The sequence below is a fragment of the Ilyonectria robusta genome (genome assembly GCF_021365365.1).
Source record: "Ilyonectria robusta strain PMI_751 chromosome Unknown BGZ61scaffold_2, whole genome shotgun sequence".
NCBI lineage: Eukaryota > Fungi > Ascomycota > Sordariomycetes > Hypocreales > Nectriaceae > Ilyonectria > Ilyonectria robusta.
In genome coordinates this window covers 1,208,931-1,235,400 of record NW_025764436.1, presented here as the reverse complement: position 1 = coordinate 1,235,400, position 26,470 = coordinate 1,208,931, and the positions used below count along the sequence as shown (strand labels likewise).

The window sequence follows — 26,470 nt, the reverse complement described above, 5'->3', positions numbered from 1 at the left end:
GGCTCCACCCGGCAGCAAAGCCGGTTACTCTGTCTCAGGCCCCCTTTGACGGGATGATTCGCGAGGTATCGCCGTTGATTCATGGCTCGGAAGGCGCTGGCTCATCGTGTAATTTTTTCTTTCTTTTTTTTCAAAAATCCCCCCAAAAAATCTGGCTGAGATTGAGTCAGTCTGACTGAGATTGATTCTGTACTTCGTTCTTCAACTTTCACGATGCGAAATATGTTGACGTTGTAGCGTCTGGAAAATATGACAGCCACCGCACTAGCGGCGAGGCTTGGTGCTGATACCCACTCTGAACCGTCCAACTGGAGCCGAGGCGTTTGCCACCTCAGCCGTCTTAATGTACGTACTATTATCCAAGGCTCAGCCCGTAAGAATCCGTCGAGGTCTACGGGACTTGCACTTTAGTCTTCAAGAATTCTTCGTAGGGTCCTGGCTTCGTCCTAAGCCATGTGCCCACAATCCTCACCGGCATCCCTAGTAGTATCGCAGCCCTACGCCGTCTACTGGGTGCAATAGGTATGTGTTTGACGCCTCAAGTTTCCCTATATCACTAGGGAATGAGGAGAGCTGAACGGACAGCTAGTCAATTGGCGGCGGATCTGCTCACGTATCATGCAAGGGCTCTCTAGCCCATGGATCTACATAACAAATCTGAAACGTCCCAATTCAACCTTTGCCCTGGGCGATCAGTCTTTTCGACGGGCACCTGACTCAATGCACACGGACAGCCAGGATCCCGAGGAATGGCGTTGAGCAGCGATGACACTAGGCCGGTTTAGCCAACCGCCACGGCCATGTGCCACGATGGGGACGTCGTTAATTAAAGTTGGCTGACATTGGCCACGCCAAAGCCGGGGCAAGGGCTGGGCCACCGGGGGTGAGGGCAGATTGACAGGGGTCACTCGGTGTGGTGGGAGCGGGTGATGGCGTAGAGGGAAGTTCGGAAGCGCAGGGAGAAGAGGTGTTGTGGTGGGGAGCCTGGAGCGCGTGTCTTCCTCATGGCTGTGGCATCATTTCTGTGTGTGTCTCAGGTGGGTGAAGACGCTTGACAGGCGGGATGGGTTCGAGGGCTTGATCTACGTGCAGTGCCGTGGCGTGCTATGACTACCTTGGTTCAACGGCTCTGCAAGCTAAGGGCCTTTGGTGGTCCATTGGGGCCATAGAACCGAAGAAGCAAGTAACGGGCGTCGAGGCGCATCCAGACCTGCCCGTCAGTGGAAGCTCAGACCGGGTCCAAGAACTGTGGCTTGTTGCCAGGGGGTGCGTGGGCGGTGCGGTGCCTAGGTGTGCGTGTCTGCAGTCTGCAGGCTTCGACCACGTCGTTCGAATTCGAGATGTCAGCCGAAGAGCCCGGTGATGCGCCCAGATCTCGAGGCTCAGGCCCCTCCGCGAGTCGGAGGATGCATGGACCTGAATGCTAGATGAGATGAGCAAGGAACGCCGCAGAACCCGGGATACCAGCCTCCGGCGACCGTAAAAAAACCCCCCGTGGTACGGCACGCACCGGTAATTAGGCCCATTAATCCTAGAGCGAGCGTGGGGTGTTGGGGTGTGAGGGTCTGGATGCAACTCATCACGAAGGGCCAAGCGTGTGTATGTGCATCGATTGATCACGCCAGGCAGTCAATCTAGACCTAGCGAGAACCGCATCTCCAGCCCTTTTGTGCACGGGATGTCTCATCCTGCGTGATATCATGGCCCGACCCTTTCTGCGGTGCATGCATGCTGCGACGACATGTTTGGCAATTCACTTGTAGGCTTGCCGAGGTGTCCAGTAAGAGAGAGATGCTGTGTAGATACTCTGTAGATACGTGGTAAACCACCACCAAGAATCCTCGATTGGCCGATTCCACAGGTCGCGTGCAGAATCCAAAATGTGTGAGGTAGCATTCTGGCCGGAGGGGTGTCCCACGGTGGAGGGCGAGGTGTGTCTGGGCACCACTAGGAGCTTCCTTTCATCCCATGATCCATCCCATCTGTCTGGCCTAGGGTCGCAATCATCCATTGCCTATCAGCTCATTTGCGCGGTTCACCCATTTTCCAGAAAGCAGGCGGGCAAGGCGGGCAAGGCGGGCAAGGCGGGGCGGTAAATGGTACAGTTACAGTACCTTTCGTTAATAAGGTTCCCAAGGTTCTGGAGCGTCCAGGAGCTGAAGCAAGGGACATCGGGCGACCCGCGCACCGGCTCGGGATATTTAGCCATCGGGTTAGAGCTGGGGCTAGCTAACGGTCGCGACTGATCTGTACATAGTAGGTTTCGATAGACACGGTCCAAAAGCCTTTATTAGAAAGCCTGGCATTTCCTTGGTTCACCATGGTGACGATGTGGACTCGGACATGGCTGACCGAGGACGCCACCAAGTCCCCAGAGAGCCCAAGCCGGTAGAACTAAGCGCTCAACGTTGAGATGGGAAAATGAAAGAGGCGTTGAACAAAACCAAATACGCCGACGCCCATGTTTTTCTCGGGTATGCTAGATTAGCATTCATCGGGATCAGATGCCAGACACTCGAAGGCTCGGAACCTCAGACACCGGAGTCGGCGCCGAGCCTTTGAGATTACGGAAGGGAGACGGCATGCTACCACCCCCGAGTGACGATCATTAACGGGGGGGCAAGGACCTCATTGTGGGCTGGGCCGGGCTCGTCCGTGTGTCGACGATACGCAAGTGGCCGTTTCATCGCCCTCGGACTTGCAAGGCTGGAGGGCGCTTGGCCCGGTGGGGGATAGACAAGCGGCCGCCCAAAAGACAGGGTAGCGTAGCAGAGCCAGCGGCTGATCCGGGATCGTGAAGTCGGCGCTCTCATGGGCAGAATACATCATGGCATTCTCGGATTGAAAGGTACGAATATTTTCACACCTCTAACAGGGCTGTAGAAGAAAGTAAAGAGGTACACTTCTTTAAAAAAAAAAAAAAAAAAAGTAACGATAGCGAGGTCATCAATCACGATAATGTGTTTGAATCCATCGACAGGGACAAGGATGAAGGGTAAGGCTGGGGGCGGTTACATGGGACAGGCTGATCCTGGATAGGAACTGGACGAGGGGATCGGTGATGACGTCCAAGGCGCCCAAAGAACCAGGCCGAGCAACTTAGACGCAAGTCGAGGATCACCCTAGTTCACGGTAGTATTGGGTAGTCTGATGGCACATATCCCGGCCGCCAGGTGGGCGGTTGTTGAGAGCAGCCATGGGCCGTGTCGATGAGATGAAGTTAGGGGGGGGAGGATGGGGAATTCTTGGGACCCATGTGTCGAGGTCTCGTCCCGGGATGGCACTGTTGCATCAGCCATGCGATCTGGCCCGTCCTCCCTTGGCTGATTACGGAGTCTCTGGGACTCGATCGGGCGGAGAGGATGGGATTCGGAGTGGCTGTGGTCTGAATATTAGTTAGCATGGCTAGCATGGTTAGCAGACGGCACTGCGGCACTATGGCGCTAGGTTGACAAGGCCCGTTCTTTAGGGACGACCTCCCAACGGGCCATATTTGCCCCTTCTGGAAATGCAGTGTTCTGGAGCACTAATTTTCACCTCTGAGACCCGTGCGGTTGATCATGTGCGCGGCGCAAGGAGGTTGATAAGTTGGCGATTACTGACCTAGCATTTCGGAATAAGGTAGCATGGATAATTCGGGTTGGAGGAACTTGAGGTTTAGGACGAGGCAACCCCCCCACCTCCCACCTAGGGCGCGCCGAGGAAGAAAGACCCCGACAATGGCAGGTGCGGTACTCGGGACCCCCGAACAAATGACATCCCTTCATCACATCAACGATCAACGGGTCGGACGGAATTCGGAACTAACGCCAAGCACATCCTCAGCGGAGATATTCACATCTGGGAGCCCTCCATCTTTCTCCGCCGTTTTCGTATTTTTCATTCGCCCATGTCGCCATCGTGACAGTGGCCTGCCAACAGTAAGTCCGGCCACAGGCTAAGCGAGAGCCAGGCTACTCAGCACCTTGCAGTGACAGCCGCCCAGCGGGGAAACGGCCCACAACCCACTGCGCCCGGGGGACGCTAGGGTGACGCCCAGCCGGGATGGCCAACCACGCCAACCACGCCAACCACTCCAACCAGCCCGAGCCAGCCAGAAGCCGGGCGCTATTCACAGCGGCGTCAGCGTCCACGGGAGGGTTTTCGCAACGCGAGCGAGGTCAAGCCTAGGGGCTTTTTAAGGGGGGAGCGTCAACGAACGTATTTGCCGGGGTGGCTCAAGCTTGGGGCCGCGCACGCGTCGTTGTGTCAAGCATAAGGCCGGACCGTAATGGAAGACAGAATTGGGTGTGATGCTGTGTTACGGCGAGTCGTTCATCGCCACGGGACGGTCACGGAACGGTGCTTCACCTCCGGACACGAGCACTGCACCCGGCGCCAGGCCCGCCAAGATGGCCATCCAGGATGAGGGTTCTTTTTCCTTCTTCTGAGGGTGGGTTCTTGGACCCTGGGACTCGCAGATTCTCGCCGCCAGCGCAAGCCATGGATGGCCCCGGCCGGGCCCATTCTGTACGCCTGAGCTGCTTGCAGGGAAGCGGCGGCCCCAAGAGGTGGGAGCCGATGCTGCATGTTGTGCCGCATGTCGTGTGCTGCCGAGTCGAGCCTCGAGACAAGAAAGGTCTGGGTCGGTCTGATCGGGGCACTGAGGCACGGAGGGACTGATCGAGGGACGAGGGACCAGGCATGTAGTACCCCTATACCTACCTCCCTTACCCTGGGACCAGATCTTGCGGCATCGTACATTAGTTTCCCAGGTTGTATCACCCGTCTGCAAGGAGGAGGCTCCTGACGGTTCATTAGCCACCACCTGCATCTGTAACCTAATATCCCAAACGATGGGAAGCTGGCGATGGGACGGACAGCGTCTTTTTGAGTGGCAACAACCAACTGAGTCTCGACAAGGTGCCCGGGCTCCCTGGTAGGGTCGTAGCTGAGAGGTATTGGACAATTGTGTGGGTGTTGGAAGGGGAATTCACTGGTGCTGTAATAATGTACTCTGAGGGCGAAATAGAAAGCGAGTCCCGATGGCCGTACTCAGGGTTTCGATCAAGCATCGGTATCAATCATCACCATCACCATCCTCATCTTCATCATCATGGACTCCTGGTCCACCAGACCCATCCCATGTCTCAACCCTGCCGCAAGTCGCCAAGTCGCCCACCGGCAGGCTCACCATGCTCATACCCGAGCTCCGGGGTATAGGGAGGGAGGAAGCGCGGTGGTGTTGGACGTTGCCGGCCGGGCACCCTCCATAGCAAGCCTGAGCCCATCACCACGCGCCAGCCAACGAGCCTAAACCCAACTACGAGGTACCTGCCGCAGAGGCGGGCTAAGGCATGTATCTGTCCAAGGACGGGAAGGTGAGCTGCAAGTCCTTGAGCCCTGGAGCCCTGGGGCCCTGGAGTCCAGCCCTGGAGCCCTGCATGGAGCCCTGTCTCTCTTCCGCTGCCAACATTTTCGGCCAGCATTTTCCCTTGTCCCATTCATCCCATCTCAGCGTCCACAACTGGTAGTTCAACGGTCCACAGTCACGGACCATCCCTTCTTCAATCAATTCTCAACCATCTTCTCTTGCATCATCCGCCCTCGAATATCCCAGCCCCCCCCCGGTCCCGGTCCTGGGCCAGACGTACCCCGGGCACCAGGGCGTCTAGGTGCCCCCGCTTTTTCGTCCCATGATTTCTCCGTCTTCTTCAGTGACCTTCTGCTACGTGGTAGTTGAATTGCAGTCCTCTCTGGCCCCTTCCCGCTCCCACTCCCAAACGATGGTCAATTCATAGTCGATCACCGACCGACCGACCGACCGACACGGCGCATGCCGCAAGAACCAGGGACCCAGCCGCAGAGCCAAAAGGGGGACTAGAGACTCCACCGTGGCCGCTCCAAGAGCCCGCTCCCTAACGCCAAAAATGCCCACTTCCAGGACCACGCCAGTGCCATGCCAAGGCCAACGCCCACGCTGCACACTCGGCGCTGGCGCTGGGAGCCCATGCTCGATGTAGATGTCTGGACACCCACACCCCGGAACTCAACGGGCACACCCTTCCTCTTGCACCAGTTCAGCAGGCTTTCGAGGCCCCGGCCTAGCTGGGACCAAGGGCTTCCCAGTTCCCAGCTAGGTACTATGTTAGGGACACGATCCTCTCTTCCAACTAAGTTAGGTTGCTAGGGTTTGAGGCGTCGTCCAAATCTCAAGCTCCGGCTGTTGGGTGCTGCACGCTCTCGCCGATCTTGGTCGTCCCGGTCATGACGGCACCAAGCACCAAGACGCGAAACAGCCCTACTAACTCACTGGGCTTGTCTGGCTGGCTGGCCCGGCTTGGCTGGCTTATTTGATCGTTTTGACTGTCTTGACTGCCTTGAATGTCTTAGGCAAAATCTAGAACAGAGAGATGAACCCCTTGACGGGCGGTTTCTTCCCTCTTGAGGCTAAGGCTCCATGCCACGCGCGCGCCGGCTGCCATGCCGTGCGAGACCTCTCCGTGGCTGGCCCGGTGTCTGTGTCTGTCCATCGTCCATCATCACCACCACGCTCTTGGTTTGGCACCTGGCCCATGCTCCAGCTCTAGTTTGCGCATTGTCTTTGGCTCTGCCTCCATCTTCCATCTCCCGTCTGGAGCTTCTCGTGTCTTGTGTCGTTCATCCACGCCCCCCTGCCAACCCTCCCCCCACTTCCTCCCTTTCCCCATCATGTGCCTTCTTCTTCATCATCATCGTCGTCTCGTCCTTGATACTGCAGGGTTGCGGGTAACTTGACACTAGCTGCTTGGTTAGCTGGCTTCGTCTCGTCTCGTCGCTGACCACACGCCCCCCGTCACCCCCAGCACAACCACCACCACCACCACAAACCTCCTCCACCTCCACCTCCACCACTTACTACGTCCGACTACGTAGGTACCTCAATACCTGCCCGCCAACTACTGACCAAGGAAGCAGCAACCTGCATCCTCCGCTCTTCTGAGCCTGCGTTTGGGGCCTGCCCTGTCTAGTTAACTACTGGCTGCTGCTGCTGCTGCTGCTGCTACTACTGCTGCTGCTACTGCTCCTTCTCCATTTGCTGCTAGTTCTCCTACCTGCCGTTGTCTCGCTTGCTGTCATCCCATCTTTTCGGGCCTGCCGACTCTCATCCCCAGCCAGTCGGCGTTCGTCCGTCTCATTCTGCCCATCATCTTGACACTCCCCTTTTCCATCCAGTTGCGTCAACCGGCCGTTGCTGCTTCGGCCACGACTCGCCGCGAACAAGACGACGGCATCACATGAGACATTCTCAGTCCTCGTAGTAGATAACTCCCACACGAGACGAGACACTGCCCCTCTCCCTCCTGCTCGCCGGGCCCGTTCACCTCCACCACGCCCCCAATCATTGCCGCCCGTGGTGTCTTATTGCACCTGCAAGACTAACACAGGCAAAACGCCTTGGGCCCCAAGACACGCGGAGAATTCTCGTCAGTTATGGCCCGTTGACTGGGGATCGTCATGGCATAACCCTCTACCGGAATCCTTGATTAGCAGCCACTCTAAAATCCGAACAAGGGTCGTCCCCGATGCCCTGTTGCCAACCCTGAACCACCCCCGGCTGCATCTCAATTGCGCCGCCCCTCTCCAGTAGCCCGATAGTCACACAAAAACCGACCGCGAGCCACCATCTAGCTTCCGTCCACAATCCGCCTTTTGTGCTTGCGACTTGCCGGCCAGGAAGGGCCCGACGAATTCCCCCATCACGACCAACGTCCTCCGAGTCCGCTTCGCAGGTCCTGGTCCCTGGGCATCTCTGTAGTGGCCCGAACACTTCTCGACATCCCACCAGCACGGCTTCATGCTGTATTACCAGGACGCCCCAAGATCCATCTTCCTAGTATCACAGTGCAGCATCTCGTCCCACAGAGACTCACCTTCGTCTGTCGCTGTCGTCGACACTTAACTCGCAGTCTCGCAGCCACGGCTTGACGTTGTTGACACCTTCTCAACACCCACCTGTTAGGCAGTCTTTCCTATCTGGCAACGCTTCGGTGCCGATAAACCTGCGCGGGGCAACTATCCTAGCCATCCCCAAGTCGACCTCGACAACCTCCTAACACAGGGACCTAGTTAGCCTGTTCGCTCCTGGGCTGGACGAAGCTACTCGCCACTCGACGATTGCGTCTTCGACAGACCGGCTTCCCACCAAGGGCAACTGTGCCAACTCTGGTTGCTGCTCGTGCTGTGTGGAAGGGGATGCTAACAGCGAAGGAAGTCTTGACGACGTGTTGAAATCTCCATACCGAGACCACCCTCTGGCACTAGGCCTAGGGGACTCGGTGATTGTGGGATCGAGCATACGGACGCCTCTCCGTCCGGCCAACTGAACCAGTACAATCGCTCCCCCCATGCTCCCCAGAAGTCTTCTCGTCGACGAACCGCCTGTTCCGCTCGGCCAGCGCCGAGGAGTCTCAGACCTGGCGCGAATCGCCTTAGACCTGACCTGGGCACCCAAGAGAGCAGAGTTGGACGACTCTGCCCGGTCTCGGGCATACCCCTCGCCGCCCATGTCAGGGTCTCCGCCTCTTCCCACGAAGCCATTTCAAGGGGCCGGCGAACGTGGTCAAGCCCCGGGTGGCTATCCAACTGTCAATCCCCAAGATGGCTACCGCGGAACTCCGAACCAGCAGTCTCCAATCGATCCCCGAGGACCACCCAGCATGCCTCCATCGCTACCCAGGTTATTCCAGCAAGAACAACAGGAGTCAATGCCCTACCCATACCGCCGGCCGGAGGAGCCCCTAACCAGGCCAGGCCAGTATCCTCAACCCGGAGTTCTGGGCATGCCCCAACAACCTGGCTATCTGCCTACAGCCGGCCCCAGTGCGCCAGCACCGTATCCTGTGCCCAGCCGGCCACTAGTTGCGGAGAGCCAGCAAATGACTTCTCCCAAATCCCAAAGGAAGACTAAGGGCCATGTGGCCTCCGCCTGTGTTCCATGCAAGCGGGCCCATCTCCGGTAAGAACTCCTGTAGGAATGGACATCCTGTGCACAGTTGCTGACCAGATGATAGATGTGACGGTACGTATTCCAGATGACATTCTTGCCCCTCGATTTCTTTCCATGCATCGCGCACAATGCCCGAGTCCTGCGGCAAATCGACAGGGCGGCAGCGTCTCCAGCCCGACCCGATTTGTCTGGGAAAGCAGGGGTTCACCAATGTCGATAACTCTAGGGGGGTAGGGGCAGCGCCACTACCCTGTAAAGGGTGCAACTTGTCGAGGAGCCTGTTTCGGACCTGAAACCTCGACTCGGACGTGATGGGCAACAGGTCCGTCGACTGCAACTAAAGAGCTGGTCGAGAATATGGCCTTGGAAGACTTGCGCTCGAAAAGAAAGAGCCTGGCTTCAAGGGCTAGTTGTTGTGCCTGTTAACATGCCTGCACGGCAATTGCCACGACTCGGAACTGCTGATGACTTCGTATCTGGATATTGGTGCTAATTCTCATTGTAGCGCAACGACCTTGCTCGAGATGCATCACAAACGGCAAGGAAGACTCTTGTGTCGATGTACAACATAAGAAACGAGGACGACCGCGCCTGAGAGACGACCGAGATACACGATATGACCCGTCACGGTTCCCACACCCTCAAGACGCAGCTGCGAGACGACCGTTGAGTATATACCCATCTGGTGGTGCAATGGGCTCAGGGTAAGGACTCAGTCTGGACTTGTCGTTTTGTTAGATGCTAATGTGCCGAGTAAGGGAGCCGATACCACCCAGATACCTTGAACGGGCCCCGGGCGCGGATGCAAATGCGTATGCGGTACCCTCGATTGCAGCTCGGGTACCAGAGCCCGTGGCCTTCTTGAACATGAAGATGGAGTTTGCCAAAGTGTCGCCAGTGTTTGCGGATGCCATAGGCGGCGCCAATATCCAGGGACGAAATTTAGGCGACGTTGTGGTGCCGACGGAACGAGACAGGGTCTTGGCAATTCGAAGCCAGCTCCTGGAGGAGCAAACGAGAAAAGAGCCGAACTACCTACCTCCAATCCTAGCCAGGCTCGACCACATAATACAGGGACTTGGGTTCAGCGCGGAGGAAATCGGGCGGTTCCAACTGGAGCGTCAGGAGTATCTGACTTTTCGAACGTTTGATGGACAGGCTAGGCAATATCCAGTGCGCTTGGGTCTTGCGAAGGAAGGGTCCATCTATTTTGTGGTGATGGTGTTGAGCCACACTGCACGACACTCCTACCCACAGGCGCCCTCGCCCCTTTACGCTCAAGGGTACAACCCGCAGCCGCAGACACCCCAGGCGACCTACGGCCAACGTGCCCCCGTCTCTGCAACGTTCGATCCTGCGCGTCAGCGGTTCAACGAGGGCCCTCTCGGATCTCGGCCGCCTCCAGGTTCATCTGGGCAACTGCCGCCAAACCCAAACCCGGGGATGGGGGCCGGAGCACCGTCGTATGCTGCGTCGCCGAGTCGTCAAGAATACCCGGGACCGACGTCGTATCACATCCCCCGAAGCGAATTGACGACGACGATTCGCCCTCGACCTCAACCGTCATTCCAACTACCCCCGATTCGAGCACAGCAGGATCACGCTGAGCATCCTGGAGAGCGGGCCTGGTCTCGGGAGGAACGCCCGGGCAGAGTCGATATCGGAGGGCTGATTGAGAAGCCAGACGCGTCAGGACGGCCACGATAGTACCGCGATCGTCCGATTTCTGGGCTCTCTATCCAGTAACGGGGCAAATGACGACAACCCCACACTCTAAACACGACAAAAACCTGCTTCTATCGGGAACAAGCACTTGATTCGTCCATCTTTTGTGGTCGTACGCTGAATTGCGCGTCTTTTCTAACGATAATGCTTGTATAATAACCCTCTTTGGGGAGGCATCGCATATTATATGTCATCCTTTTGTGGGACAAAGGGCAGCGACTGAGAAGTTTGCTGCCGGGGAGGATGGTTTTGGGCATTTCAGCCGATGGCGTTGGTCGAGGATGTGGCCGTGGATGCTGCTTTTAAGGGCCGGGTGGGCAGGATAGATGGATCCGAATCGACTAAAATGACTGGATCTGTACGATAATATGTGGCTTGGCGCCGATCAGATGCCCAAGTTGGCAGCGCGCGTGGTGGGCATAATTGTTGAGCGAGGGCCAAATGCGGCGTGGGCAATGCCCTCTGATGGATGATATGGTGGGGAGTGGTGAACGAGAAGATGGATGCAACAGGACAAGAGACGCCACGGCAAATGGGTAATGCGAGACAAGAAAGAGACGAGGATGAAAAGAAGGAGAACAGAGGTGGTAGGAGATGTCCGTGGGCGCAAAGGGGTTGATATATGAACAGGGAAGCCCAAAGCGAGTTGGGCGAATAGCAAAGGTGTTTTGGGAACATGGCAATATACCACAACCGAATGTATAATGCGATTCATATATGATTTAATTTCCATTTTGTTTTTGGCATGGATCGACAATTAATGGTGAATGTGTCCGATAGGTGGTGAGAGGTTGGTTTCTGGGGGCGGGATCAGGGAGACATTTGGCGTCAATGGCTGGCGACTTTGGGAGCGTCCCACGTGGCCATGCTCGAAGCAGCAACGGCAGAGAAGGCGTGGGCATGGAGGTGTGACGGCGGGAACGGTTGGAGCAGGATGGAAAACGGGATGGAACAGAAATGAAAGTGAGAGCAGCCCACGAGGGAAACGGAGCCTCGTGCCGTGTTTGTGATACCAGGGCTCTGTACAGGTTCTGCGCGGGCTGAGTGCGCAGCGCTCCACGTTCATGCGCATGCCTGGAGTTCCTGCACTAACATGACATGCCACAATCATATGGCCGGGCTACTGAGTAATGGCCCGGGGGGGGGGCTGTAGCATTTGCATTATTCTCCGATGCCCTACCGAGACCCGATTCGCGATCGGGACTTTGGATCCGGAGACGGGAGTGGACTTTGTACGTAGTATCGGAGCCTGAGTATGTCCACCTAAGTCTGTCCACCCAAGTCTGTCCACTTAAGCCTGTCTAGGTACCTAATGGACATATAAGCACGACGAACAAGTACAAGGAAGTCGGGATGATTTTGAGTGGACAGCACTTAGTCACCTCAAGGTGTCCTCGTGATTGGATTGTAAGTTAATGAGTATCACCAAAAAAGTAAAATGAACGGAAATGACCGTGTTTTGATCGCACACTGCGACCGATTAGTAGAAACCGGATAAGTATGGTACGTGCCACAACCGTCGGAAAACAAAAGCAATCATCGACAAGTCCGGGTGACGAAGCCACAATCCGGATTAACAGGAGCAGGCTCATTGCTCAAGAGCCACCCCAACCCAGGAGTAATTTCGCTAGTGGAACACCGCGTTCTCGATAGTTACGTAGATATCCAAGTCGCCCATATCCAATGACGGACTGGAGTTATGGTTGCTCCTTGGCAATGCGCAGTTAGGCGTTGACACGCAGCATCGCCACTTTATTCGCCTGATCTGATGTTCGGATAACATGTGGTGCTAGTACAGCAGGAATGAAAACGGCCTATCCGGTTCCGTTGATACGAGACTCCTTGCCCAAATTTATTAATGAAACTAACACTCAGTCTAAACCCGACCGGTGTGAGGCTGGTACTGGCCCAGCTGGTATCTGTCAGGAGGTCCCGAAAGAGAATTATTGGGAAACAACCAATATTTATCATTTAGGGGTGCTGGCGACTATAAACGGGCCCTAGTATGGAGATGCCTTTTGGTAAATTCAATTTTAGCGCTTAATTCGTACCTTGGCTGTTCAAGCGCAGCTGAGCGGGTCGATATTGTCTACTGGGACCTTGATGGATCTCATCCGCCCGTTGTTCCGGAGTAACACGACGCCCGGCACGACGCCCACTTGACCTTGAGGCTATTGAGATACCTTGTGCATCACCGAGATATACTTTTGGCTTTGTAAACCACCCGGTTGTCTAATCAAAGAGCTGCCACTGGGTCTGCACCAGAACCTTCATAGCAATTAGGGGATCAATGCCATTCTATCAAGGCCATTCCGAGTTTCTTTACGTAACCACGTGGCTAGAAAATGTTTTCCACAACCCTTTTTGGGCGTTTCTGTCTGCTGTACCGCCCTGATCTTTGCAAACCTTGTTCTGAGGCTCAGATATATAAGGTCGTCTCCTGACCGTGGCGAGCCAGAGCAATTCAGACCTCGACACATTCCAAACCCAACCGAACAAGACGATGGTCAACAACAACGACACCGCGCTTACTCCCGACATGGTCCTCTACATTGAAGAACCAGGAGGGCATCACTAACAACGCCATAATCTCGACTCCATAATCATCACAGGCAACGCTCTGTCTCTTGTCTGCTCCCTCAAGGTGAGCAAGTTGCCGGCACAAGATAAACAAAAACCCAGGGTTTTCCACAATTCAAGTATTTCCTACCCAACGCTTCCACGATGACCAAACATCAAGCTTTGCAGCTTGGAAAAGTTAAACCTGTATTAATATATAAGTAGTTGGCCTAAGAAGTCGAGCCCTGACTCTTTCCCTCCTTCTCACATCACCTTTCCTACCAGGAAGCAACGATGGCAGTGGCGAGAACCCTGGTCGGCTCGGCTGACCTAGCGAGCCCTGCAGCCATTGCATATGCAACCAAGAACCACATCACAACAAATCAACTTTATTTCTCAAGCTCAATAAGAACATCCTATCAGCACTGGAACGAGTGCAACACTTCAAGAACCCAGCTGAAGCCGAGGCCCAATTGGTCTGGCTTAGCAACCTGGACCGGGTCAACCTAGCGCCGCTAGGTTGCGTGGCCGCCTCTATTACGGCCCACGACAAGAACCTAAGGTCTTCTGCCGCAAGCAACATAGCAGGCTCGAAGCCCTTCGAAATGCGGTCACAAGTAATACGACCAATAAAAAAGACGAAGCAAAGGTCAAGAAGATTGGCCGGAACAGGGCGTGGCTGTTAGAGCTGTTGGAGCTGTTCTTTCTCCCAAGACGTTCCTGAAAGGCCCCCGGCCATACGAGCCAGAGGGTCGCATTGACCATTCTCGGCTGTGACCTGATGCTGGGTGACGACGATGATAATATGATCTCTCCAAGCCGGTGCGTAAAGCGGACCGTTGAGGCAGACGACCATGGTCAAGGGCAACACTCGCTTGGTCCCATCGGAAGCTACGAGTTTACTGCGAACCACCAGCGAGACCGCTACTACATCCTCCAACCCTGAACTAGAAGTTCCATCTACGACTCGACTTTGCAGCGACCAAGAAGCGACCCCGTTTCACACATCCGGCAGCGGTTGGGGGCGGCTGCCACTAAAAACCCCCAAGTGCAGTGGAAAGTCGTGGACGGAGTTGCAGGTCTTTCTTACAGACCTCCGAGCCCACTTCCTTACACAACACCAGATAAAAGACGCTGTAAGCTAGCAGCTGCCTCGAAGGGCAAGTCAAGTGATGACGGACCAACTATACGATCACGGATAGAGGAAGTAACAACGAGGGCGCGACGGAGACATTTGCATTGACTTTATTATATTCAGTGAGAGAAGGCTGCGTTGATGGACCTGGGCGGAGGTGTGGAAGTCAAGTATTACTCCAAGTTAGAAAAGAAAGAAAAAAAGGTATAAAAAAAGCCAAAAAACCCCAACAAATTGGAAACACACCGCATGTTCCCTCGGCTTAGTCAATATTTGTTTCCGCGGTCTTCGAGTGCCATGGTCTAGCCAGCTTACCCGTCCGCCCGCTGGAGTTGACTGGGGCGGGAGTGACATGTTTCTGCCGACGGCCGTTGCGAAACCACCTCCTATGGTACATCAAGCCACCAGAGCAGATGCGCCATTTTCCTTCTCTCGTACTCGCCTTGTGGCAAAAGCGCAGCCACGGTTGCTGGCCATCATGAGCTGATTGGGGAGATACCTAGCTCCCGTCTGAAGGAGGTCCCGGATGTCCAGTACCTTAGGCTTGTAGCGGCGGTAGCGCAGGTACAGCAGGTCGGCCTAGCGCCCACTTAGGCCTTCAGGTTACCGGCACCCGGGTCAGCGGGCTGGCTTCAGGCTTGCAGTTACAGGGCACTTTTTCTGGGGAGACGCATGCATAAGAATTGGATCACGGCCGACAAATGCCAGATCGACGGCGCGGCTTCTTCTCACTTATCGTCGATATCGAATGAATCATCTCTCGACGTCACCATTGCTCCCCGGCCGTGATTGATTGACTCCCGGATCCCTCTCGAGAATTGCTCACTCGCACATGACCTGCTCCGGCTCGCTCAGTGAACCTGTGTCTCGCAATTGACTCGAGCCTGGTACCGTTATCCCGACATTGGGCTACCAGCTCGCCCAGAGTCAATATCCCCTCATCACAGCGGCTTCCGCATCCTCTACTCTACACGTATGCCGCGGCCGGGACACGCACCTACGCACCGTGACCTGTCACTGACTGAGAGCAGACTCCCGCGCCAGCTCTTAGCCGCTTTGTCAGACCGTGGCAGAGGCACAAGCACACGCAGCGCTGACAGACTCTGGCAATCGCCGACAGTTGGGTCTATTCATAGCAGATCTTGTGGAGCAAACCCGTCAATTCATTCACCTCTCTATCTCGCTTCTCACCAAAAGCCTCATCATGTCCGACTCGGGAACCGTGGCTCTCTTTTCCCCGGCCCAGCATGGCCACCTCATCCCCTACCTCGCCGCCATCCACGCCTCCTGCATCACCCACGACCGCACAATCGCCACTTTTCTGCCACCCCTGTCCCACGAGAAGCTTCTCGCCTGGTGGAAGGAGCGCATTGCCGAGGTCAACGATGGCAAGCGGCTGATCTTCATCCTGCTCAACGAGTCTGAGCCTGGGACCCGCGCCAAGGGTGGTGAGGTTATGGGCGTTGTGATGCTCTCCATGCCCTACTCCGAGACGGGGCCCTTTCGTGGCTTTGTCGAGAAGCTCCTTGTTCACAAAAACTTCCGGGGTAGGGGTGGTGCCAGGGCCCTCCTTGGCTCTCTCGAAATCGAGGCAGTCAAGCGCGGGAGGTCCATGTTGGTGAGTCACAGACGCTCAATTCCAGCTTGATTTATTCTATTTGAAGTGGTTCGCTGACATGAGTCCTCGCAATGTGTAGCTCCTTGATACCGAATCCGGTAGTGCAGCAGAGGAAGTGTTTAAGAAATTCGGATACGTGGAGCTAGGCCGGATCCCAAATTACGGCTTGAGTCCGGCGAGGGAGCTGAAAGACGGCACCTTTTTCTACAAGCAATTGCAATGAGTGGCTCCCCCGCGGGTGTAAGGGGTCATTCCGGCGAGGGCTGCTCGTCACGAGCCGTGTTCCATTTGTTTTCGATATCTAGACTCTTCACAAAAAAAGTTAGGCGGAAGGGGAGCGAGGCGACTCGATTTTGCTGCTGTTCTGATGATGGGTTCTGGCTTGCGAGGAGCTGCGGGTTGCTTTTTCTAGATCTCGAAAGAATCGACGTGATATGACATCAACCGGCCCTTGATGCGTGCATGTGGGTGGTTGTTCTCATAGAGCCATTGTTGTTCCCCACGGCTTGCCTCAATGGCTACATCGCTGGAGCACTTGTTCTACCATTAAGGGTTGTACTAACTGGCAGAGAAGTAAGCTTATCTAGAGTACAGAGTTAACTTAATTAGGACATTCAGGGATGCATTTCATCACACTCAAGCCTTACGATACCAGAATAACAAAATCAAAGGCTGAGCCGGATGTTATGTAACACAATCTTTCGCATTACCTGCTGACATACAGCCCCATTTACTATCCCCATTTACTATCCCTAAACTGCAGATACTCCCTTGAAATGTTGATACAATTCCCAAACGCCACTGATCCATCAACATTGACTTTTGCACACCATCTACTCGTCGTCCGACAACTCCTCTACCCTCGGCGCCGAATATGGGCGCTTCTCAAGCCCGGCAGTATTCACCTGAGTATCAGTGCCGGTGGTGGTTGCAAGAGCGGGAGCAACCTGGCCAGTGGCCGCAGCCAGCGCGGGGTTGGCACTGGTTGGCGCGGACTTCGACTTCTTCTTCTTGGGCTTCACAGTCTAATCTTGGTTAGCTCAAGTATCAAGTAAAACATAAAAAGCGGCTCACCTCATGCCAGGCCCAAACAGGCTTGAAGCTGTCCATGAATGAGACATCCTCCCACAGGTTGGGGAAAAGCCAAAGACCAGGAGCCGCAACAAAGTAGGTGATGCAGAACAGGATAACACGGAAAATTGCCATCAAAAAGAACAAGCCGAGGAGACCCAGCAATCCCCAGCTCAGGTAGTAGACTCCCTGGCGCAGCACCAAAGGCCAGAGGGGGTAGAGAACAATGGCGAAGATGGCAACAAGGGCAAGACCAGCATAGACCTTTCGCATGATCTGACTGCCCTCCCAGAGCCAGGCATAGTACATTTCTTCCTTGGCCTCCTGTTGCTGCTCGATCTTGACGTTCCACTGGCCCTTGACGCGCTTGGGCTTCTTGCCGTTGGCGGCAGCCTGGGGCTCAATCTTGGTGACTCGGAGGGCGAGCATGCTCAGAGGAAGGAGCTTGAAGGTGTTTTCTAGGGAAGCTCGGTCGGTGATTTCGGGCAGAAGAGGGTTCTTCTTGCGGGCCTTCTCATACGCGGGAGACTGCAGGGCTCGGAGAGCTCGTTTGACTATGGTGCGTTAGCGGCTGGTAGCTTCTGACTCGGAGCAAACATACCCTTGAACATGTCTTTGCGCTCGCCATTGAGGATACACGTGCGGGGCTTGAGCTCCTGGCCTCGTAGGAAGTTGGCGACGGCCAAAGCCTTTGGATTCGGGGGCCCAGGAGTGATGGGCTGGGCGCGACCTTGGCCCTCTTGGGGAGGGTGCGGGTGTTGGTGATCGTGGCCGCCAGCCTGCTGTTGCGCTTGTGCTTGGCGTATTCGCATCTGCTGAGCCTGAGCCTGCTTCTTGATGTGCTCGATAAATTCCGGGACGCTCATGCCGTTTTTCTCGGCATCGATGGCCAGTTGCCGCTGCATCGCTTGGATCTGCTCGGGAGTTGGGCGCTGACCTCCAGGCATCTGCATTCGGATCTGGCCTGGACCAGGCATCTGACCAGGTTGAGGGGGAGGAGCGGCCATTTTGATCGCAAGGTTCGCAACGAGTGTCGAGAATGATTAAAATTAGAAGACGAAGAAGAAGAGGAAACGGCGTGCGGAAGTGGACCGTTGCGGGCTGCCCTGCGGACTTTATGAAAGAGTGTAGATGGAGATGCGTTCTGGCCTTATTAGCTTCTGACGTCGCGCCAGGTGTTCACTTCCCTCCCGCACCAGCCCAAAATTTCCAGCTGCATCTGAGTCCCGCTTATCTCCACGTGACGCATAACCACAAGGTCCCGGCGCCCCGATGGCCCTGGATCGGCCGCCACTTTAGCATTGGCCGTTTTCGTGGGGTTGCCTCCATTTTACATTCGCGAGGCTCGTCAGCCTTGTTTGCGACAGCTTTCATCTACCTACCATCATGGGCGACCGCTTGACCCAACTGCAGGATGCTGCCGACCAGGTACGCTCCCGTGCTCGACGATGATTTGATACCCGCAATCTGACAGATTCATACAGCTGGCGCAACAATTTGTCGCGTGCTTGCACTACGTCCACAGGCGACACGATCTGGAGATCCTCGGGCCCAACGACAAAGTCCGCGATGTGAAACAAGAGGAGAACCAGAGAGAGGGTGCGAATGACACTGGAATTTCCCACGTATATCAGAGTCGCTTACTATTGTGTAGTCGATCCTCTCCCCGCGGATGAGTTCCGCGCAGGCATGGTCGAATTGTCCCGAGACCTCATCATCAAAGAACAGCAGATTGAGGTCCTCATCTCGTCACTTCCGGGTCTGGACAACAGCGAAAAGGACCAAGAGCGATATATCAAGGAACTGGAAGATGACCTAAAGATTGCCGAGGCCCAGCGGCAGGAGGCCATCAAGGAGAAAGACCAGATTCTGGCCGAGCTCGATACCGTGATTCGAAGCATCCGACGACCTTGAGGAGATCTTTGTTTGAACGAAAGACGGTGGAAATGGATTGAGGAATGCATAGCGTGGAGTTTGGGTAATGAATGGGCCGCCGAGGACTAAGGTTCACGGATCACGGAGTCCCCTGGACTCTGATTATCTATTCGAAATTGTTTAAATGGTATCTCTCCCACTGCGTGCCCAAAAACCCGTCAACTATCTAGTCTCGTTTGACACCAGCCATCTCATGGCGGCATTGTCATTTATGCGCAGAAAATCATGGTGTTGTAAATGTCTAATTATCCTGGTCGCTCTCCTCTATCCCGTGGAGTGCTTAAGCGGACTTGGATTTGAAGAATTGAGGGTAGACGTCGCGGAGTTCAAGCAGATGTTGGATCTGGAACTGCGATGCGGGGGTCTCGGGGACCTTGAGCCCCTCTTCCACCAGGTGGGTGGCCGTCCACCCGTACTCCTTCGCGTTTACGCAGTTTTGATAAGAGTCATCTGGGAAATGTTTAGATATGACTGGGTAAATCGGGGATCAGAAAAATCTGCTTACCAACGAAAAAACAGTTCTCTGGCTGTTCTATGCCGGCCTCCCGCATGGCTTTCTCGTACATTCGCGGGTCAGGCTTGCAGATCAATGGCTGCTGTCCATAGTCGCAGAAAGTGAGTCCGTCAAAGAGATCGTCGATGCCCAAAAGTCGAACTACCCGCTTGCCATGCGTCTTGTAAGCATTGGTGAAGAGCCACATGGTGACCTTGCTCTTGTCAATGTCCTCAAGCAATGCCCGAAGCTCAGGATTGGGCTGGATAATTCCCTCCAGGGGGAGAGCATCGTCCACCTTGGTGTTGTAGTCAAGGGGGTCAATCTTGTGGTGTCGCATGAGGCCCTCGATGGCGAGCCCATAGTTTTTGTAGTACTCCTGGTGCAGCGTGACGGCCTCCTCAAATGGAATTTCAAGGTGCTTGGTGAAGTACTCGTCAATGAGCTTGGCCATCAAATCATGGACTTTGGTACCTGAGAAAAAGATGTTAGTATGTGACACTTTTCGTGCTATGCGTGGTCGTCTCACTTCTTGGGTACAAGCAGTTGTCGATGTCACTGCGATCTGGTTAGCCAAGAACGGGTCCGGAAAGGGTGGCATCAACGCACAAGAAGAGAACCGGCTTGCCGGTGGTTGGCCCATTAATGCTCCCCATGATTGTCCTGGTGTGGGTTTTGGTGTTGAGGTGAGTGGTGGTGTTGAGGATTTGAGAGAGCGGTGTCAAGTTCGAGACACGAGCGAAGGGAGGGAGGGTAGCTTTGAAGGCGCGATTGAGTGATGACAATGTAGATGCACGTGGTCCCAGCGGGTGCATTGAACGGTTACTAGAAGATTGGATACTTGAGAGAGTTTAATGACAAAAAGATCCACCGCTAAATCTCGTTATTTGCCACGTTGATATAGTTGGAGCTTGCTGGTGTGTGAGTTGGGAGGCGGCGAACGCCGCCCAATGACTCCTCCGGCGTGGGTGCTGAATAATAACCTCAGATATGTACCCAGCTCCGATGACGGCAAATTCAATTCAGGTTGATACCAGCATGACTGCACATCCAAGAAGAAAATAAACCCTTTTTCATGTATGCGCAACGTCCCGCTTACAGCTAATTTCGATGAGCCACGATGACAGGGATTTTATATCCCTTTTGTCTCTTGCATGTATGCCTTGTCATACCGGGGTGTAGAGTCGGGCCAGACCGAATGCAGGGAAATCGGAGCTCGGATTATCCAGAAACGGCCCGCAACGTGCTCATGAATCCTAGAGCCATCCACTCAACAATGATTGTAAGTCACATCCACTTGAGTCGATCAATGAGGATATCGGGCTTTTATGGACGGTTAATATCTTGCAAAACGGTTGTCGATGCTTGCACACCAGAATCCCAGCTCCAGTCAGGGGACGCAAAACATGATGGCATTAGGAAGCAACATCTTCATTCTGCGTACTCTTCGAAAGCCATATTCGACGAAGGAAATATGCCGTCCATCTCAAGAAAGTCCGATCGATGAAATGAGGAGCTGTTTTTGATCACGATGAACCGTACCGTTCTCATTACCCCCCAACTGATCGCCTGCACCTAACTTGGTAGGTAGTGGTAGGTAAGGTGCCCACCTCTAGGCCCTGGCCCCGAAATTCTGCCAGTCACACCGCCTAATTATCCCCCAAAGCCACCTCGAGCTTGTGTTAATCCCCTGCTCCCTTGGACGAAAACATCAACTTTGCCTCCAGCACAAACGCCATCTGAACAACCCCGACCCACGCCTTTACAGATTTGGCAGAAAGAAGCATCTAGATCTCGCCGTTTGGCGTATCGTTCTTTCCCATCTCCTGTATCGCTAGCTCGCAAGTAACATTCGGTGCTCGAGCTCTGCCAGAGCACCAGGTGACGCGACGAGCATTTGCTACTTGTTGCCGCCATGGCACAGGGTCGTGTTGTTCAGGGGCATGCCAATGGTGAGAACGTTCCCTTAGGCCTGGCGGAACGCCAAGGCCGCGAGATTCAACAGTACGAAAGGATTGTGCGGTTTCAAGAAGCCGTCCTCTCTGGTAACCACCCACACTTCAAACTTCCTCCCCATCTGATTGCATCGGCGCAATCATCCGTCCATCCCATAGATGGCACGATCAAATCTACTGCGCGTGCCCGCCAGCTTGGGAACTCGCGCTCGTTTTCTGCCAATGCGCAGCAGCCAGGCGTACCTGTCGGCGCAGCCCAGCCTGTTTTGGGCTCTGAGAATTCAGCCGCATCCAAGCCCTTTTCCACAGGCAACACTGAAATCAACCCTATTCTACTAGAAAAATCAGACGATCTCATCAAGGCCGAGCTGCAATTGCAGAGGCAGCGACTAGAGCGAGGTTTGAGGGAGGAGATTGACCAGCGTCGTGCAGCGACGAAAAGTACAGCACAGGGAGAGCCTCTTGCTGACTTCGACCTTTCTGATGTTCTGTCAAAAGCTCTGACTCTCGTCCAAGCCAGCTCGGCTCCGGTTCCTGCTGATGAGAACGTGGGTGCTACTAATCACGATACTTCAAGTGATTCCTTCGACGACAACACGTTCTACTCGTCACAGCATAATACTCCCGAGTCGGTTTTAATTTCTCGCGTCAGAAACGAGTCCGAGGAGGCGAGGGCTCCCGCTGCCCCCGAGTCCCAAAAGCCTCCCAGCGTGCGGACTGATCCTGCTAGACGCAATCACACGACGGATGCCGTACCAGATTCGAACGCTTACCGACCATACCCGCCCTACCCCCAAACCGCCGCCCATGACGATAGACCCCAAATCGGTCAGGTCCCCGGGCTAAATCGCCACGTCGATGAGAGGGTTGTGCCACATGGGCCGGTTCAGAATAATAGTACGGGCCAAAGCCAATCTGATGACTCCGGAAACATGGAGGTGGATCAGCTGGATGTGAACTACAGAGCGGCTCCTCGCCAACATCTCAGTAACTCCTACCTTGACAGCCACCCCCCTTCTCCCCTCATGCGAAGGCACGAGCGGTCGCCTCCCCCTCAAACCGCACACATCTCTCCATTAACAGCTGCCAGACGACCTGTGCCGCCCGTTGAGCATGTATCGATTTCATCTACAGGGACACCGGCACAAATTGCTGCGCTCAGAAGTGGGCCTGCTGCGGTCACGAGCCCAGAAAGCTCACCACAAGGCGGGAAGGCATCGGATAAGAAGAAGGGGAAGAAGAAGAAGAGAAAGGCAGACAGGCAAGCGCCAGAGGCCGAAGCGACTCCGTACATCAAGCCAGAACCCCGATCTCCATCACCTATGAATGCTCCATCCTATATCCGCCCCAACAAACGCCAGAGATACGCCCAGCGCCCAGAAGATGAAACAGGCCTAGAAGCACCGCAGACCAGCAGTGCTCCTTATGAGCCTTACCCAGGCCGGTTGCAGAGGGATGATCGCATTCCTGTAGGCTATGAAAGGACTGCTATCTATCCCCAACGCGCAGCGAGCGCTGCCGGGGCTGGTGGCCCAGTCTATGGGAGAGAGTATACAGACGACCGATATGTCTCCGGAGTCCCATATTATATGGCGCAACCCTCACTTGTTCCAGCTTCCCACCCGGACCATCACCAAGCGCAACTGAGCTCTCAAATGAGGCCTAGTGACGGATACCCACGCTCTTCATGGCCTTACCAGGGCGCCTACGATACCCCCCCGATGAGTGTTCGGCCAGAGAGTGAAGCTTTCTTAGCTCCGCCACGCCCACCACCAACTCGGATCGTTGTAGATGCTTTTGGACGTGAGTACATTGAGCCACAGCGCCCCACAGTCGTCCGACATTCTGTTGCTCCTCCCATGCGATCTGGAGACCCTGAAGTCATCTACGAGCGAACGGCACCTAGGGCTGTGTCTAGACACACCGGAGTCGAGTCGTACGAGCAAGGAGGGGCGATATATCGGAGGGCGTCACCATCGTACATGCCGAGGAGGGTTGTGACACAGCCTGAGTATATCTCGCAAGATTACAGAGACAGTCGGCAGCGGGAATACTCAACACGGCCAATGGCGCCGCCCAACGAGTTTGTCGAGGTAATGGCGCCGCCAGAGAGGAGACATGTGGAGGACGGACCGAGGGAGTTTATTAGCCGGGCGACGAGCGTCCGGCCAGCAGAGCCTGTGCGATATGAGGTCTCTCGTGACTATGCACGGGTCCAGAGCGTACGCCCCGAGGGGCCAGTTCGCCAGTATCCGGCGAGTGTCCACCCAGAGGCCCGTCGCGAGGCTGCGCAGCCTTACATGCGAGACTATGGTTCCCGCCCGGTGGAGGCAGCCGTGGTGCGACAGGAGTATAGTATGCGGCCTGTAGAGCGGTATTACGACCAGGCGATGCGAGGAGGTGAGGAGATTGCATTTATTGAGAGGCCAAGAGGGGCGACGCAGGAGATCGTGTACGCAGACGATGTAAGGAGAGAAGTGTATCGTTGAGGCGCAACTAGGACAAGCGAAAAGGAAAACGGAACAACAGCGGATTGAGTACAAGTATAGAATCGGGCTCAATGAATAATGATAATTCTCAAGGGACTTTACACTGTGCTGCTCTACACCAAGCGCTTTGATGGGCCGACCATGATCGACCCTGGAAGAGGGACCGTTGACAAGAAAGCTTCGATATGTGGGTGGCCTGACCCTACCATTACTGACCACCGACCACACTTCTGGAACTCTAGTCGTCAATGGGTTATCTGGCAACATCCAGAGCTGTTTGCATCTTGAACGCCCTTTGGTCAAAATTTTCTGTCATGCCAACACCGCCTCGACAGTGGCTTATTTCAACCCTCGGATTGCAACACTGGCTGGGTGTTTTCTGTCAGGTCCTCTTCTTTAGTTGCTAGTGTCAACTGCATGGTACTTCTTGGAGACCGCTCTCACTTGCATTGTCTCTATTTGGCCAGGGATGAAGAAGGTCTTGGGGTCTGGTTCCAATGTCACATTTTGCAACGTTGGATGAAACCGAAGGCATTCCATAGCGGTCGTAGGAGATAGTCTAACCGCGGATCATCTCGTTTACCGGCGTTCATTCGTCGAGCATAGTAGCATCGGGGCAGTGGAATGCGAGCGCCTGGGGGCTGTGTGATGGGCTGGATGGGACTTGGCAGGTAAGCCGAGGCGTTTGATACCACTTCTAGGCCACCATTCTATCATGTCCTGTTTGACCCGTGAAGTTGGAACATATTAGGGAGCTAAATTAAGAACCCGAGGCAACGCAACGCAAACAAAGGCACGACAGAACACGGCCGTTGTGAAGGACCAGGGCTAGTTACTCCTCTTGACCACCAAGCTACGTCGATCATACAGGGACGCGTGGGCAGAAGCAACCCTCATTCTACAAGCCCGTACACTGGTCGTATCAAACTGGGCAAGAACCCTTGCTTCTTGTATTATCCCTTGACCCTGGACCGGCTGAGACGGAGCCCGCAAACACCGGGTATGGAGCCGCAGGGGAGACACGACAAAGAAGCGATTGCAAAGCGGGACGAAGTCAATCAATGAGGTCATCGGTGGGCGCGGGTCCAGAGCGAGCAGGGGGACCGCAAGCTTTCAGCGACACAGCCCGACTACTAGGGATGGGGCAGGCAGCAGTGGCGAGAGAATTGATGCCAGCAAGCCAGGCATTAATATATTGTGAGGGGAGGGGTGTTTTGTCGACAGATGAGAAACGAGAAGTTGGAGGGATTGGGGAGATCAGGGACTTCATGGCCTGAGCGGCAATCGTGGTAAAGTTCCGGCTGTGAAAACAGCCTGTGGCAGGGGAGTTTGACGGCTGACGGTCGTGCATGTACCGGTTGCGCCGCCGTCTGATAAGGGCGCCAACGAGCTGTTGATGTGGATATGTGGGTTGGTAGTGGATGGGTGTAGTGGTGGTGGGAGTGGTAGTGGTTGTGGGGATTGTACTAAGGACAACATCTGGCATGAGGTGTTGGTGAAAGAGAGAGGGAGAGAAAGAAAAAACGAGATGAAATATTTCCCAAAATGGAAACACGCAACGGTCTCGTGGACAGCTAGCAATCCCCTATAGGCGGGCTCATGGTCAAGTGGTATAAAAGGCCAAACTGACCTCGTGAATAAGCCAGGGCCCTCTTGATGACTGACTGACTGACGGACTGACTACCTACCTTTGGTGGGAAGCGGAGACGCTCCCGAGCGACAGCGCCGGGACTAGATGGGCCAGTCGGATCGCGCAAGAGTCAACTGGGCTTGTTGGCTGGTGCAGCACCAAGGGGCTTTGTCACCTTGGACCTTCGGAGCTTGGGAGTCGGAATAGAATGGCCGATCTGAGACATGGTGTACGTTGAGTACGGCATTGCAGGGACTCGAGGGCAGGCTCTGCTCTTCTGCATTGAGCTGGACAGGGAGTGAGCATGTCGGCAGACTCGCGCATAGGGACCGCGTCGTCTTTGGCCAAGTGTCGTTTACTCTCCGCTTGGATAGGCTAGAAAGAAGAAAGGTTATCCCCAAGGTCGAGACTTGTTGGGAAAGGCAACGCAAGGTAACAAAATATGCTTCGAACCACGCGACGAGCCGCGCATGGGGCCAAAGGAAGTGAGTGGGAGGGAGTGGCGCGGGTTGGCTCGTGATACTGGAATTTTGGCGCTCCGAGTCGAGACCCGTCAAAGCACCCAAAGACATGACAACGCATCGAAACGAAGGAGGAACAAAAGAAAATGACACGATTTGAAGGGATGGTGAGGCTCCCGGCAGGGCCTTGATCTCACATTGGGATCACGAATGTACGAATATGGGGCCCTCGAAGTGAGAACTGAGAACTGAGGCTAAGCTGGCTGGCTCCGGCAGTGGTTGGCGTGGTGGTCGGCGGTCGACTGGTGGTGTTGGCGCTGATGGTCCACTGCGACGTACCGTAGTCCACCGTGCCACCCCCGGCCGGAGGCTTTCTGGCTGACAGCACAGACACAGACATATTCCTTGCCAGCAGGCGTTCCCTTGGTATG

The 26,470-nt window shown here is 55.0% G+C and overlaps 10 protein-coding genes across 10 annotated transcripts; 5 read left to right on the top strand and 5 right to left on the bottom strand.

The window, feature by feature from the left end:
• Positions 1-4,023: 4,023 nt before the first annotated feature.
• Positions 4,024-5,293, bottom strand: BGZ61DRAFT_440895 (uncharacterized protein). The gene has a single exon (XM_046244535.1). It carries the CDS (start codon positions 4,811-4,813, stop codon positions 4,301-4,303), a length of 513 nt encoding a protein of 170 aa, XP_046110564.1. The 5' UTR covers positions 4,814-5,293; the 3' UTR covers positions 4,024-4,300.
• Positions 5,294-8,092: 2,799 nt separating this feature from the next.
• BGZ61DRAFT_85201 (uncharacterized protein) lies at positions 8,093-10,813 on the top strand. Its single transcript, XM_046257150.1, has 4 exons — positions 8,093-8,977; positions 9,033-9,040; positions 9,474-9,672; positions 9,727-10,813. The coding sequence occupies exons 1-4, from the start codon at positions 8,367-8,369 to the stop codon at positions 10,673-10,675; spliced, it is 1,767 nt and encodes a 588-aa protein (XP_046110563.1). The 5' UTR covers positions 8,093-8,366; the 3' UTR covers positions 10,676-10,813.
• Positions 10,814-15,591: 4,778 nt separating this feature from the next.
• BGZ61DRAFT_526809 (acyl-CoA N-acyltransferase) lies at positions 15,592-16,228 on the top strand (the record flags this gene model as incomplete). The annotated part of the gene is made up of 2 exons (XM_046253018.1): positions 15,592-16,005; positions 16,085-16,228. 2 exons carry the CDS (start codon positions 15,592-15,594, stop codon positions 16,226-16,228), a joined length of 558 nt encoding a protein of 185 aa, XP_046110562.1.
• Positions 16,229-16,838: 610 nt separating this feature from the next.
• On the bottom strand, positions 16,839-18,083 carry BGZ61DRAFT_339496 (translocation protein Sec62-domain-containing protein; the record flags this gene model as incomplete). The annotated part of the gene is made up of 3 exons (XM_046239235.1): positions 16,839-17,030; positions 17,080-17,630; positions 17,678-18,083. 3 exons carry the CDS (start codon positions 18,081-18,083, stop codon positions 16,839-16,841), a joined length of 1,149 nt encoding a protein of 382 aa, XP_046110561.1.
• A 237-nt stretch (positions 18,084-18,320) lies between these two features.
• Positions 18,321-19,120, top strand: BGZ61DRAFT_440888 (RNA polymerase II transcription mediator). Its single transcript, XM_046244534.1, has 3 exons — positions 18,321-18,504; positions 18,561-18,675; positions 18,731-19,120. The coding sequence occupies exons 1-3, from the start codon at positions 18,463-18,465 to the stop codon at positions 18,988-18,990; spliced, it is 417 nt and encodes a 138-aa protein (XP_046110560.1). The 5' UTR covers positions 18,321-18,462; the 3' UTR covers positions 18,991-19,120.
• Positions 19,121-19,291: 171 nt separating this feature from the next.
• On the bottom strand, positions 19,292-20,160 carry BGZ61DRAFT_526806 (Haloacid dehalogenase-like hydrolase-domain-containing protein; the record flags this gene model as incomplete). Its single annotated transcript, XM_046253017.1, has 4 exons — positions 19,292-19,461; positions 19,517-19,978; positions 20,034-20,062; positions 20,114-20,160. The coding sequence occupies 4 exons, from the start codon at positions 20,158-20,160 to the stop codon at positions 19,292-19,294; spliced, it is 708 nt and encodes a 235-aa protein (XP_046110559.1).
• Positions 20,161-20,471: 311 nt separating this feature from the next.
• BGZ61DRAFT_85142 (uncharacterized protein) lies at positions 20,472-21,215 on the top strand. Its single transcript, XM_046257149.1, has one exon. It carries the CDS (start codon positions 20,625-20,627, stop codon positions 21,009-21,011), a length of 387 nt encoding a protein of 128 aa, XP_046110558.1. The 5' UTR covers positions 20,472-20,624; the 3' UTR covers positions 21,012-21,215.
• Positions 21,216-21,419: 204 nt separating this feature from the next.
• BGZ61DRAFT_472165 (uncharacterized protein) lies at positions 21,420-23,948 on the top strand (the record flags this gene model as incomplete). The annotated part of the gene is made up of 1 exon (XM_046248299.1): positions 21,420-23,948. The coding sequence occupies one exon, from the start codon at positions 21,420-21,422 to the stop codon at positions 23,946-23,948; it is 2,529 nt and encodes an 842-aa protein (XP_046110557.1).
• A 1,054-nt stretch (positions 23,949-25,002) lies between these two features.
• BGZ61DRAFT_472164 (uncharacterized protein) lies at positions 25,003-25,434 on the bottom strand (the record flags this gene model as incomplete). The annotated part of the gene is made up of 1 exon (XM_046248298.1): positions 25,003-25,434. One exon carries the CDS (start codon positions 25,432-25,434, stop codon positions 25,003-25,005), a length of 432 nt encoding a protein of 143 aa, XP_046110556.1.
• A 122-nt stretch (positions 25,435-25,556) lies between these two features.
• BGZ61DRAFT_85043 (uncharacterized protein) lies at positions 25,557-26,327 on the bottom strand. The gene has a single exon (XM_046257148.1). The coding sequence runs from the start codon at positions 26,148-26,150 to the stop codon at positions 25,680-25,682; it is 471 nt and encodes a 156-aa protein (XP_046110555.1). The 5' UTR covers positions 26,151-26,327; the 3' UTR covers positions 25,557-25,679.
• Between the last annotated feature and the right edge of the window lie 143 nt (positions 26,328-26,470).